This window comes from Paramormyrops kingsleyae, chromosome 8 (assembly GCF_048594095.1).
Source record: "Paramormyrops kingsleyae isolate MSU_618 chromosome 8, PKINGS_0.4, whole genome shotgun sequence".
NCBI classification, from domain to species: domain Eukaryota; kingdom Metazoa; phylum Chordata; class Actinopteri; order Osteoglossiformes; family Mormyridae; genus Paramormyrops; species Paramormyrops kingsleyae.
This window is the reverse complement of record NC_132804.1, coordinates 10,632,326-10,646,096: the sequence shown is the minus strand read 5'-3', so window position 1 is coordinate 10,646,096 and position 13,771 is coordinate 10,632,326. Positions and strand designations below refer to the sequence as shown.

The window sequence follows — 13,771 nt, the reverse complement described above, 5'->3', positions numbered from 1 at the left end:
TGTATCCATCTTTGGAATATCGTTGAACGGACAACGATACTCTAAACAGAAATGAATTTGCCACGTATAAACATCACACCCAGTCTAACTATATTTAACTGTCGGCTAAAACGCTCCGTATGTTGCGTCATGAAATTAGGATGCATGCAAAAACCGTTTCATGATCATCTTTTTGTCCGCTACCCATAGACTTCCCGTCTTATTGTTGTCAAACCTGAAGAAGTTGTGACATGAACAAATAATGTTTATTTATCCCAGATCTGGAAAACAAAACTTTCCTCAATGACATTAACAGGATAGATTATGTGCTGCATCGCAAATGCAAATAAATACCCAATCAATGTCATGGAAGATTCAAGTCCCTTTTTTAAAAAAAAGAGAGGAATGGTAGCGGAGCTGGGGAAGGGGGGAGCGACCGACACTCATGCAAGCACTTGTGTGTGGACCACGATTGGTTGGTGCACAGGCTACACCGGGGGGAGTCCATTGGCTGCTTCTGTTGGAGGACGCGGAAAGGGAGAGTTCCGAAGGGGGGCGGATGGGGTAGAGAGAGAGAAAGGTTGCCAGATATGGGAAACCCGATGAATGCGAACTCATTTGACGCTGATGGTTGTGCGGTGAGGTGAGTCTGTGGGAGTATACGGGCATCCTGCTCTCTTTTAAATTTTACAAAAATGTATAAAGTACATAACTTAAAATAGGGAAGGGGCAGCTGTAAAGAAAGCCATTTTCTGAATAGAAATTGTTCCCTTGCGCCGGTAATTTGCACTATAGTGATGCCAAAGACACTAGACATAGAAAGGTAATTTAAAAGACCACGGGGTCTATTTTACTGTGGACCTCTTCATTACACGTGGCATGGCTAGAATTCTTTAGGCTACGAGTAGAATTTCCGTCATTTCGTGTTGAACCAAATTAAACCGATTAATTTATTCATGTAAACTACGCAGAAAAAAAGTATAGCCAATTATTTGATATGGCCTATATAACGGTGAGATAAACCCGAATTGAAGGCCTAATTAACTTAAACAAGTGGTGAAAACCTGTTTTAAATTAGGCTACATGGTTTAAATCCACCACTGGGGAGATTTATAAACATATCTGGCAACCCAGGCGAGGGGATGGGGGCAAGGATGAACTCAACGTAGCTACATCATTTATTTATTATTTCAGCACCGATAACCGTGGAAAGCCGGGGGGCGGTACATTTACCGCAAGACGGTCGGACAGGTTTAGAAGCGCGTCCATGTCGGTCACCATAGCCTCCATTTTCTAGTTTTTCTTTATCTTTTTCTGTCTTTCTTTTTCTCCAGGCGGCTACTTTGTTTCCAGTTAGACAGTAAGTTATTACGTTCGACTGGGGGTTCGAGGCAGATTGTGTCCAGCTTTGTTCTCACCGCATCAGGGCTGGAAATTGATTGCTCCATCCGGTAGGTAGGGAGTCACAAAGCAGCCGTGGTCGTGGAGAAGCGCAGCACGAACGGGACAGACCCAGCAAGAAGAACAAAAACCCACCGGACACCACAGACAGAAGGGCTTGTTAGTCCCTTTGACCTTCTTTGGCTTAGATAGTCGCAAATTCGCTGCACTTTATCAGGACCCTGAACCGACGAACCGGGAATAACGCGGATGCAAACTTCAAGCGTGTGCAGGAATCTCTGTTAAAATCTCCTGGTCGGACAGGTCGCAGGACCGTGTCGGGCTCCAGCGGACCGAGAACCCAACCGTTTTAACCTCAGCAGACCTCCGACCGGCCGACTCTGACCGCATCGTGCTATTCTTGTTCGTCCCCCTGTCCCTCGACCCTGGACCCCTCTCCCTCGCAAAACCCCGACTGCGGCAGAACCTGGCATCCCAGGCCATGTGCTCCCGGGTGTGGTTCGTAACAGACCGGCGCATCAGCCAGGAATACCCGCAGGTTCAGATCCTGCGGGCTCTGAGACAGCGCTGCGCTGAGGATGATGTTGAGTTCCGCTCGCTGCTCATGGATCAGATTGTGCTCACCATCACTGGGGGGCAACTAGGTAAGCACAGTCAGGATGGTGGTGCTTTTTTCCACTATGCATGCATGGGGTGACCGGGGAGACGGGGGTGTGTTACCTGTGCATTAAGTGTGTGTGTGTGTGTGTGTGTGTGTCAGTAGCTGTCTGTTGTGCTTCCGTTTCACAGCATAACCCTTTTCATCTGAAGCCAGTCTGGATAAAGGGGGCGGAGGGGGGTTGCCTACAAAATGGGCGCTGTTTGTTTCTTTTCTTTTCTTTTTTTATGTTAAAAATCTCGTTTTATTAAGGCCCCCATTTCTCTTTTTTTCACGCCACCGAACATTAGCATACACTTTACTATGCAATTAGTTTCAGTGAAGGACCATCTACAGCAGGCACCTGAAATTATTCGCGCGTCTCAGGGTCCCTCACGGAGACATTGAAACGTGTAGCACGTACACACAGGTTGGTCACGGATATCATCATCACCTTTAGGAAACATGCCTTTTGTGATGCAAATAATGTGAAAATGTTAATTGTTTCGATTCGCTTAACTTGTGCTATTGCGGTAAAAAAAAAAATATAAGCGGCGCACGTCGTTGAGATAGATAGATGGATAGATAGATAGAAGTTAAGGAGGCTGTAAGGCTGCATGAGGCGCGATTCCCGTCTTCTCGCTGATGCGTTTCTATGTAGCGTGTCCCTCTTGGGCAGGGGAGCGGTCTTTCGTTGCTTTTCCCACCGAAAAGGTCGCAGCCTTCGACTTATACAGCTATACCGGTCAGGACTGGCGTTAGGTGCTGCAGCTTTCGCGTTCAAACACGACATGTGGGTGATGTGGTGGCGACTAGGCGGACGTGCATATGATTTAACTTCCAAGTTGAACGCGGTGCCCCCAGCTTGCCCAACAACTTAGATCCCAGGGTTTTATACCTGTGACAAGTGATGATCTGACTCGACATTCAGGATGGTCAGGAGTGCTCTGAAATTTTCAGTCTCACATATGGTTCCGCATGAGCGTAACAGTCCGTGATATAAAACCAGACAGCACCAATAGGGAAGCTGACTGGAGCGAGATAATGCTCTGAGCTGCAAGCCTGACGGGTGAGGGGTATGCAGTAGTCACTGTTTGGAGGTCCAAAGGGCACTTTGCCCTAAAGAGGAATGGAGAGGAAAACTTTATTTTCACGCATGTCCATTATGACACTGGCTGGTGGAGCTGGAGGTGGGGTCTGTTTTTTCAGGACAGGGGATGGAGCACTTTGAAATTTGGTGAGACCTGGGGCCACTGTGGTACGTGTGTGTGGGGGGGGGGGGGGCGGGATTGGAAAAGCCTCATCTTGTTTACTGGGGAAAAAGTGATGCAGATTACGAGGGAAGGGTGTGCCCCCCCCCCCCCCCCACACACACACACACACACATACAGCACCAGTGACAATGGGTACATTATCGATCAAGGACCTCATTTAGCTGAGTCCGCAGGAGGGAGGTATTTCTTTAGGACCCCTGCCCCCCCCCCCCCCCCTCCCCATCCCACTGGTGTCATTTTCATGTGATCCGTGCAGAAAGCGGCAGCCTTCTGTCCAGCAGAACAACCAAGTAGGGGCTGTGGGAGCCGGCAGAAGGAGTTCTGACACCGGGGACAGTGACGGCTCAGATGGGTCTCTGGGACTTAGGGACCCGCAGCAAGCAGCGTCTTCACATCCCAGATTAAGGTCCGGCTTGGGGTGGGATCCGCGTTTCCGCCCGAATTGGGCAGCCACACCTCACCTGCTGCTTTCAAGGTGACTGGCGGTGGAGGCTGGTGGGGGACAGGCTTTAAACGGGGGAGGAGGGCTGCAAATTTCATTAGATAATAGAGCAAGTATTAATGGGACTGTAATACTAAAATCAGATTGGCATCAGAGCAGGATCTGAACATGAAGAACACGAGGCACTGCCGTGATCTCTCCCCCTGGATGCTGTTATTCTTGATTTTACCGTGCGGTCGCCTCAAGGCAGGCATGAATGCAGTCGTTTCGCACTTTGTAAAAAGTCTGCAGGCTTTTAATTTATGTAAATAAATGCGATGGAAATTTCCCATAGGGACAGTGTCTTAGGTCATGCGGCAACCCATGGAGACGTAGATCTGCTGTAGCTCCTCGCGTTCCGGTCGCACTGGAAAGTTTCCTCGGATGCCTTCATCAGCATGCAGATGCCTTCCGCTGCAGCGGTCCCTTGGGGTCTGTTTGCCGACTCAGACTCTCCAGGGGGGGCAGTCATGGTGGTGGTGGTGGTGTATTGCAGTGTCCTACGGACTGGGATGGGCTATGGGCGCATGGCACAGAAATGCTTCACATGTGGATGGGCTATTTCACGATTGCTGTTGACATGTAATGGAGCGTCCAAAGAATCTCAACTCCCCCCCAGCCACTCCCTGGGTTCCTGGACACTGTGTCTCTGATTTGGGTATTATTTGGTGTATGAAGTTGCGTTGCTTGCCCGACTTTGTTGGGGACAACAGTCCAGTTGGATACGCTGCTGTCGCTGAAAGGTGCCAAATCTCGCACTGCCATTATTTATAGCAACAGACCACGACTTGCAGCCCAGTGAGCCCCAGTCCCAGCCCAGCCCAGCAACCAGAAGTCCATCTCCTGGCTGGCACAGTTTCCTTGGTGCCCTGGCTGTTGCTTCGCATCACTGACAAATAGCCTGTCTTCTCCACTTCAACAGAGAAAGGGCGGCCGGTTGATTTATTTGGCCCCCTAAGCCAGAGACATTAGCTTAGGCTATGACAGCATCGCCCGTCCATCACTTAATGGCGCTGTTCATCCCTGCTGTGACTGATGGTGTGCAAAAGCTATGACTTTACAGCTTACCTGTTATGGCGGCTCACATCTAGACATATGACCCTCTGCATCAGGTCCTATGGATTCATTTGTTTGGTGCCAGTGCACCCAGCTTCAGAAGATGATTTCCGTCAGTGCAGCTGTGGCATCCCTGTCTCCCACATGCCTGGTGGCAAACACAGTGTCCGCGGGCCACTCAGTAGCCTTTAGCATACAAAGTAATATATGATGTATTTCTGTCAGTACAGAAGGTAAGGGAACACTGTGGGTGACCCCACTAGCAGAGCCAAACAGCAAAGGGCAGAGACTCTGGGGGAGTCCAGTACCAGAGCCAAACAGCAAAGGGCAGAGACTCTGGGGGAGTCCAGTATCAGTGTCAAACAGTAGAGGGCAGAGTCTCTGGGGGAGTCCAGTACCAGTGGCAGACAGTAAAAGGGCAGAGACTCTGGGGGAGTCCAGTACCAGTGTCAAACAGTAGAGGGCAGAGTCTCTGGGGGAGTCCAGTACCAGTGGCAGAAAGTAAAAGGGCAGAGACTCTGGGGGAGTCCAGTACCAGTGTCAAACAGTAGAGGGCAGAGTCTCTGGGGGAGTCCAGTACCAGTGGCAGACAGTAAAAGGGCAGAGTCTCTGGGGGAGTCCAGTACCAGTGGCAGACAGTAAAAGGGCAGAGTCTCTGGGGGAGTCCAGTACCAGTGGCAGACAGTAAAAGGGCAGAGACTCTGGGGGAGTCCAGTACCAGTGGCAGACAGTAAAAGGGCAGAGTCTCTGGGGGAGTCCAGTACCAGTGGCAGACAGTAAAAGGGCAGAGTCTCTGGGGGAGTCCAGTACCAGTGGCAGACAGTAAAAGGGCAGAGACTCTGGGGGAGTCCAGTACCAGTGGCAGACAGTAAAAGGGCAGAGTCTCTGGGGGAGTCCAGTACCAGTGTCAAACAGTAAAGGGCAGAGTCTCTGGGGGAGTCCAGTACCAGTATCAAACAGTAGAGGGCAGAGTCTCTGGGGGAGTCCAGTACCAGTGTCAAACAGTAGAGGGCAGAGACTCTGGGGGAGTCCAGTACCAGTGTCAAACAGTAAAGGGCAGAGTCTCTGGGGGAGTCCAGTACCAGTCTCAAACAGTAAAGGGCAGTGACTCTGGGGGAGTCCAGTACCAGTGTCAAACAGTAAAGGGCAGTGACTCTGGGGGAGTCCAGTACCAGTGTCAAACAGTAAAGGGCAGAGTCTCTGGGGGAGTCCAGTACCAGTGTCAAACAGTAAAGGGCAGAGTCTCTGGGGGAGTCCAGTACCAGTGTCAAACAGTAAAGGGCAGTGACTCTGGGGGAGTCCAGTACCAGTGTCAAACAGTAAAGGGCAGTGACTCTGGGGGAGTCCAGTACCAGTGTCAAACAGTAAAGGGCAGAGTCTCTGGGGGAGTCCAGTACCAGTGTCAAACAGTAAAGGGCAGTGACTCTGGGGGAGTCCAGTACCAGTGTCAAACAGTAAAGGGCAGTGACTCTGGGGGAGTCCAGTACCAGTGTCAAACAGTAAAGGGCAGTGACTCTGGGGGACTCTTGTATTAGTGTCACCCTAAAGCCTCAGTTTACCCATCGATGGCCCTTTGTTTCTCAGCACATTCCCATGTTACCCTTACCAGTTTTGTCTCCCAGTACCCTCCTCTTTTGTGATCCATATTTGTACTTTGTTCCATGTTTGTACTTGTAAATGGACACCTGGCTGCGGCTGAATGCATATGGTCACCGTAGCTGTAAACGCAGACACCCTCTGATTCTGTTGTACGCCTGTTACCCATCTGTAGTTGTATTTAATTTATAGATCATATGACACGACCACACATTCAAAAGGCCACTGCCTGAAAAGACCACACCCCCACAGACACATGCTCTCAAGGCCTAACGATAAGACCCCGCCCTCCAAAAGATGCACCATCTGAAAACTGTGCCATAAAGACCACACCCCCACAGACACACACTCTGAGAGCCACACCATAAAAGCCCACAAGGCCACACCACAAAGAGGTCACATCCCCAGGCTTAACATCTGTTCATACAAACCGCGTGTAAGGTCTGTATGAAGGTATATGGCACTGAGCCTGCTGTTTGGCAGTCTAGGTTTAAGCTGCAGTGTGGGGCCGATGTGACCCTGAGCTCTGTGTGTGTGAGGTGTCTGGCCCGTGTTCAGACAGAGGACAGCCTCAGATCGCCTCGATGCCGCACTGCCCAACATTTTAAAACCATCAGCAGTATTTTGGCCTAAAACTGTTGGGGGGCTCATGATCCAAGCTGTGGGGTGTTTGAAGCCCTGGCAGATGGACAAACATGGGCTGACGCAACCCGGTGGTTCTTCAGGGCTGCGTGTGGACCAGGAGCTGGTGACGACCTACCCCCAGGTGGTCGTGGTGCGGGTCCCCACACCCTGGGTGCAGTCAGACAGTGACATCACCGTGCTGCGGCACCTGGAGAAGCTGGGCTGCCGGCTGCTGAACCGACCCCAGGCCATCCTCAACTGCGTCAACAAATTCTGGACCTTCCAGGAGCTGGCCGGCCATGGGGTCCCGCTGCCGGACACCTTCTCATATGGTAGGTGCAAAGTGGCTTCCAGCTAACTTCAGATGTCTTCAAACATCTATTGAGGGACCTCATGAGGTCGTTTGACCTCCTCAACCAAGACCTTGCAGGTTTCTTCAGTCCAGCTGTCATCCATTGGAAACCTAAGGATGGAATGACTTAAATCTGGGCATGCCTATTAATGCAACATTATTTTACAATTTCAAGTCTAAAATGCAAGAGAAAACAGCACAGATATCCCTAGACTATCATAAACTATGTGCTGGAAAACGACCACATTGTTCCCTTTTAATGCTATGCAGTTTTAGCTTCCATACAGATGCATCAGCACGATGACTCAAAGCTTCAGCAGTTGTTGACACGTCTGCAGTAGCTGGTGTACGCATCCTGGTGACTATCACTATGCCTGCACCCCCATCTGCACAAGCGAGGTTTACTAAAAACCTCGATGGCTGGGCATATCAGAAAGCACTCCCCACCCCAGACACTGCTGGCTATGTGAGGACCTCATGACCTTCATGCATAAGAGGAGCCAGCTATTCCCTGTCCGCCCTCCCAGTTGGGAGTCCAATGCAAAAGCATGAAGACGAGAGACGCAAAAAACCCGTCTCTCGGACACATAGGGTATTGGTTGATCTCAGGTACCTCTGCTTAGTGATTGGCGATTAGTAATTTGCTCACTTTAAGCTGCAACTCAGTGGCGGACTGAAGTGTGCTGAGTGACCTTTCATGCAGAAGGGCAGAGCCTGGACGTGATTTTACATCAGAATGTCGTTTCGTACAGAAACACAGACAGACTTTCCTTGGAAATGTCCCCACGTGGACAGTGAAAACATGCCAAAAAGGGTCTGAAAATGCCAGATGTTCAGTTTTCATTTGTTGATTTTTCTTCTTGGGTGTCGGAGAAGATGCAGGGTGAGTTTGACAGGGAGAGAAGTTGGTGTCTTCCAGCACGAGAAGGCCAGCCCCTGTTCTCACATCGCGTGTCTTGTGTGTCTGATCTCATTCCCAGGGGGACATGAGAATTTCCGCAAGATGATCGATGAGGCGGAGCCGCTGGGCTATCCCGTGGTGGTGAAAAACGCACGTGGACACCGAGGTCAGCGAGCCACGACGTGTAACCCATGCGCTTTGGCACGTCTGCCACATCCATAACTCCATGCCTACCTCTTTTATACCCAACGCAGGAAAGACTGTCTTCCTGGCACGGGACAAGCATCACCTCTCAGACCTCAGCCACCTGATCCGGCACGACGCCCCCTACCTATTCCAGGAGTATGTGAAGGAGTCCCACGGCAAAGACGTGCGGGTGATCTTGGTGGGCGGGCGAGTAGTGGGATCTATGCTACGCTGCTCGACGGACGGCCGCATGCAGAGCAACTGCTCCCTGGGTAGGTGACCGCTGTACACTATAGTTGACACTTTCTTGAAAGATGTATTGGTCAGCTGATGTGTGAGCAGTGTGAGAATGTGATGTGTGTGTGTGTGTGATGTGGTACAATGTCTGCTGGTGGCACTATATGTGTTGAAGACGCATTGGATTAAAAAACAAAAAGGTGCTCTGCTGCCCCCTTCAGGTGGTGTCGGGATGATGTACCCGCTGAGTGAGCAGGGCAAGCAGCTGGCCATCCAAGTGTCCAACATCCTCGGCATGGATGTGTGCGGCATCGACCTGCTGCAGCGCAACGACGGCTCCTTCGTGGTGTGCGAGGCTAACGCCAACGTGGGCTTCATCGCCTTCGACCAGGTGTGCGGCATGGACGTGGCGGGCAGCGTGGCCGATTACGCCCTCTCGCTGCTGCCAGGCCGTCTGGGCCGCAAAGGCTCCCTGCTCTCAGTGGTGTCCAGCACCAGCGAGACGGGCAGCGAACCCGAGGCCTGTCCGCCAGCCAGCGCTGTGCCAGAAGTGGTCTGTGCCATGAGTGTGGGCTCTACCTCCAGCGAGAGCGACCCAGAGCTGGCTCCGCCCCCTCACCCCACCCCCAAGCTTCCAGACGCCTCCTACAACTTCAGTGCTCTCCTTGCCAGTGAGATCAAGCTATTGACTAAATGAGGCATCCGTCCTGCATGGTGGTGCACGCACACACCCATAGAAACACGAAATATAACACACACATACACACACACACACACACACATAGACATCATGGTGTTCTCATGTGTCGCGAAACAAAAACACAGCCCCCCCCCCCCGTTTACCCTAAACCCTAGATGCTAAAATAAGCATGTTTAACCCGAAACAAAGGTAAACATTATTTTCTCGACATGCTACCTCCAGCAAAGTCTGATGGGCTTCTCCCTTCAGCCACTGTCCCCCCCCCCCACCATAGTTCAGTTTACATCACCCCTTGGTGGCACTAGTTTGATATGGGAGCAGATAGGCTAACACTTGAAGAACAAATTTGCAAAAGTCAAGCAGTCCATTTTTTTTTTTGTTATTTTTGAGATGAGACTGCCGATGACCTAAAGTCAGGCATCCTCATCATATGTTGCAGTACTGGGAACCAAATCTGAGTGAGCTTTGAAAATTTGCTCTCTGTATGTAAGATTGATCTTTGACTGACGCAGGTAAGTCAGGAGATTGCGAAGTCTGTCAATTCATAATTAGATACCTCAACCCTCTGCCTCACCAAATCATCACCTAAGCCCAGTGATCAGACAGGCTGGAGGAGCAGGAAGCATATTCCCAGCTGGCCACTATGTAAGCGGACACCAGTCTGAGGAGGGACAACATTGGTGTGGTCTCCTACCTGGGTGCCACTGCGGGTTCGACACAAAGCAGAGTCACTTTTCACTGCCTGAATGATTCACACAAAATATGTAGCCTAAACGTAGCAAGACAGACAAGTAGTTCGATTTTCACCTCGTCATTTGTAAAATGCAGCCCGTATGTATGAAAATAAACAGGCCGCCTAACCCAAGGATAAATTACAGCTTTGCTCGCTAACGTTGTGAACCAGCCGGACTGAAAATATCATCCTGGTTTTTAGTTAATCTCGAATGCTGTCAGGAGTTATACGCTTGGGAGGCTGATCTTGACCGAATTCAGCCCGCGCTAGAAGGATCATCTCAGCCAGGTGGCTTGACGGTGGAAAAAAAGGGACCAGATGCGAAAATAGAAATGTTCTTGTTGCGATGCACCCAGTTCTGGGATTAGCATGAGCACTTTTAAAGCTCAGCTGCGTATGAGATACATCCACTATGCCCTCTCCTACCTCTGCCACATTCCATTGCCATGCCGTCTCAACCTACAGTAGTTGGATACCTACAGTATCCAACTACCACACACATCTCTGTGCTCACCACGTCTTCAGTCCGAACTGCCAGGCTCAGTGCTGCATCATCACAGCCAAACTAACCACTCCCACACCTGTACCATCGCACGAAGACCACATCTGCTACAGTATCATCACATGTAAGATGACTACACTCACCTACTCTACCCTCTACCCACCCCTGCTCTATCCACAACATCCACAGCAATCAGCCCCCTTTGACCCCCTCCGACTCTGTGAAAAGGCTTCACATTCATTCTCCCATTGGAAAAATAGACATATGAAAGTACAAGGGTGATACAGGTAATGTTATTTTTAGTTATGGGGAGTCATGAGGTTGTATTTCCCCATTGAAGCACAGGTAACCAGTCACAGCTGAATTTGGGTGTCTACCCCCCCTGGACTGCACACGTGCTGAACCGTGCTGATGGTTTTAGAAATTGAGCTGAGGAAGCAGCCCAGTCTTACCACCTCACCCGGAAGCATCTCCATGCTGCCTGGAGGTCTGCTTGATCTGTACTGAAGGAACCATAAACCCCATTTTTAATGCTGCAGAAACATGCTATGTCCATAAAAGTCTATGTGGACTTTTTCCCTTCCCTGCTTGTTACATAATGTTTAACATTTTTAAATTTCATTTTCCTTTAATTTATTGTGTAGGATTTTTTTTTTTTTAAAGGAAATTGGTTTGTGAGCACTAACCTGTCTCAATAAAGCGAGGTTTTCTGTTGGCCAGCTGATGAATCATTGTCACGGGGGTCTTCCATTGGCCGCGTCTGACCCCACCCCCTCCTTGCTATGCCCCGCCCCCCACCATCACCCCTGACAGGCTATGATCACATCCCCAGGGCACTGCCACCTGGGACAAAGGAAGCAGAGTGGGGAGTCCATGGGAGGCCGACAGGCCTGCCATCTGCTGCTGCCTCTCCAGCAGGGCTGCCGCCGCATGCGCCCTGCCCTGGACCACCACATATTGTTTGGTCGCAGGGACTTTTGAAAATGCGTCAAAAGATTCTCAGTGTCAGACACATGTCTATCATAACTGCTGACGGATTCGACATTTTCTGCTCCGTTCAACTACATTCTGCCAGACGCATCATAATTTACCACCAAGGTACATCAGTCCATCAGAGCTGTTAGCAGACGGAGCCCTGATTCGCAGACTGAGTCACGCAGTCCCATGGTAATCCCTCTGTGGTCTGCAATTCCACAATTGGACAATGAGATCCCCCCCTGGCAACAGCAGCCGTTCCATCCTCTGGGGCAAACAAAAAAAGGAATGTTGGGGGGGATTTTAACAGCATTACTCACAGCTGTGGGTTTGTCAGGGTTCTGTAGCTGGTCCTCTGTAAGAAATTGCATTTGGTTGACAATAAGCAAACTCCCCTATGTTTCAATAAATACGTAATAAGCTCATTTTATCCTTTTCCCATTACAAAATGTATTTTAATGCTTTTTTCTAAATAGGACATATATATATATATATATATATATATTTAACAGCACGTTGAACGAGCCTTTTATAAACCCTTCAAATAGCAAATAATACTAAAACATCAAGCTGCGGAGCTACTGTGCGAAGGACCATTTAAAAAAATATTTTCTGTCACCTAGGACTCGGGTTATACACTGACACTCATACCGACCGAGATGAGACGTCAACGCTGCGACGTGACCATTCTCAGCCTTTACATCTACACGGCATTGCGGAGGCTTCCTGCTCGAGATCATTGACCACTCTTTAGCCGTCACACTAACTACGTTCCTGTTGCTTTCATCAAAAACTAGAAATCACAGTTTTTTCTCCCTCTGTGAAATGGCTGCCCTTCCTGTGAGTTAAGTGTCCCTGGGGGCTTTGCTATGTAATCCCAGCGTTCAGATTCCTAATTTATGACGGTTCAGCACCTGCCATCAGATCTTTAGAATGCAGAACCGCTTCTTTTGGTTCCCGCTATGTCCCATTGCTTCAGGTCCCGTGTCCCCGGGTCCGTAGTTAAGTTTGGGGGTTTGCCCCGAATTAGGGCGACCGCCAGACCTTGGACAGTCAATCCAGTAAGCGACCGAGGCCAGCTCTTGGACGGTCACCCGGTAAGCGGCCGCGGCCAGCAGCTGCACGGTCATTTCCAGCCCTTCAGCAGCAACCTTGGTGAAGATCCAGACGCTGGAAACGCGCCAGCGATACACCGCAGCAAGCAGAGGCGAGCAAGCGGAACCCCACTAGCCACGGATACGACCTTCAGTGGCGCTGCTGTGCCCGCTCTGAAACACCAGGGGCATGAGCTCAGAAAGACACAGATTTCAGCCAGGGTCCGGAGACTGCGTCAACACTACCTGCACTGCAGAGATAACACGCAGGACCACAAAAATGTGGCTTTACCAGAATTTAACTATTTACTGTTTATTATAACAATGAATCCGCTTAGCTTCCATTCTTTTATAAGCCAGATTCTCTATTTACATAATAAAATGAACTTTTCCAAATGCTTTAAAACCACCGATCACACAGAAACACAGATGACCCTAATCTAGCTGAAAGATATCTCCGTTAGGTTAACGCTTATGTATTTAGAACACTGTTACCACCTGGACTATTGTTTGGGAAGCAGCTCACTGAAATTATGTTGCCTAAGGTTTGCACCTTACGTAATTGGTTGCACACACACGAAATTCGAGCCCTTTGAATCTCCGGCTTTAGATTGTGTCCAAGACCTCCTTCCGTCCCGAGGACTGCAGCGTACAGCGGAGCAACCATAGCTAAGAAGTCAAAGGCGTGCTGCACACAGCAGGGTGTGTTTCTCAAACCTCTTTAAATAAATTACGCGAAATTCCTTCGTCCAGCTGATTTTTCCGATTTTTCTTAACGGGACACTTTAAGCATGCACTAACCGCATTAAAACAGTGGACAGTTTAGTCGTTTTGTTATACAGAGGAAGTTAAAACACTATTAAATTGTTGCAAAGTGGGGAATCTCAAATAATAATTAACCCATAGCAGCTGGGCTCTCACAGTCTATGATTTATCTTTAAAAGCTTATCTGGCATAGAAGAAAAAACATAAAGATGACACTGTACGTGTCACAGTGGGCTGACAGATAGGCCGTGCATCGTCAGAATATAGGCTGATTTTAA

At 49.7% G+C, this 13,771-nt stretch overlaps 1 protein-coding gene across 1 annotated transcript; it reads left to right on the top strand.

The window, feature by feature from the left end:
* Positions 1-1,125: 1,125 nt before the first annotated feature.
* LOC111856970 (beta-citrylglutamate synthase B-like) lies at positions 1,126-11,376 on the top strand. The gene is made up of 5 exons (XM_072715175.1): positions 1,126-2,024; positions 7,150-7,380; positions 8,381-8,467; positions 8,556-8,759; positions 8,946-11,376. The coding sequence occupies exons 1-5, from the start codon at positions 1,862-1,864 to the stop codon at positions 9,419-9,421; spliced, it is 1,161 nt and encodes a 386-aa protein (XP_072571276.1). The 5' UTR covers positions 1,126-1,861; the 3' UTR covers positions 9,422-11,376.
* Positions 11,377-13,771: the final 2,395 nt, after the last annotated feature.

What these genes read in the sequence shown, in the direction of transcription:
- LOC111856970 (XM_072715175.1), top strand. Translation starts at nt 1,862, where the DNA reads ATGTGCTCCCGGGTGTGGTTCGTAACAGACCGGCGCATCAGCCAGGAA. An exon ending in CATCACTGGGGGGCAACTAG is followed by an intron (nt 2,025 to 7,149) that starts GTAAGCACAGTC and finishes GTGGTTCTTCAG; the next exon opens with GGCTGCGTGTGGACCAGGAG. An exon ending in GCCGGACACCTTCTCATATG is followed by an intron (nt 7,381 to 8,380) that starts GTAGGTGCAAAG and finishes TCTCATTCCCAG; the next exon opens with GGGGACATGAGAATTTCCGC.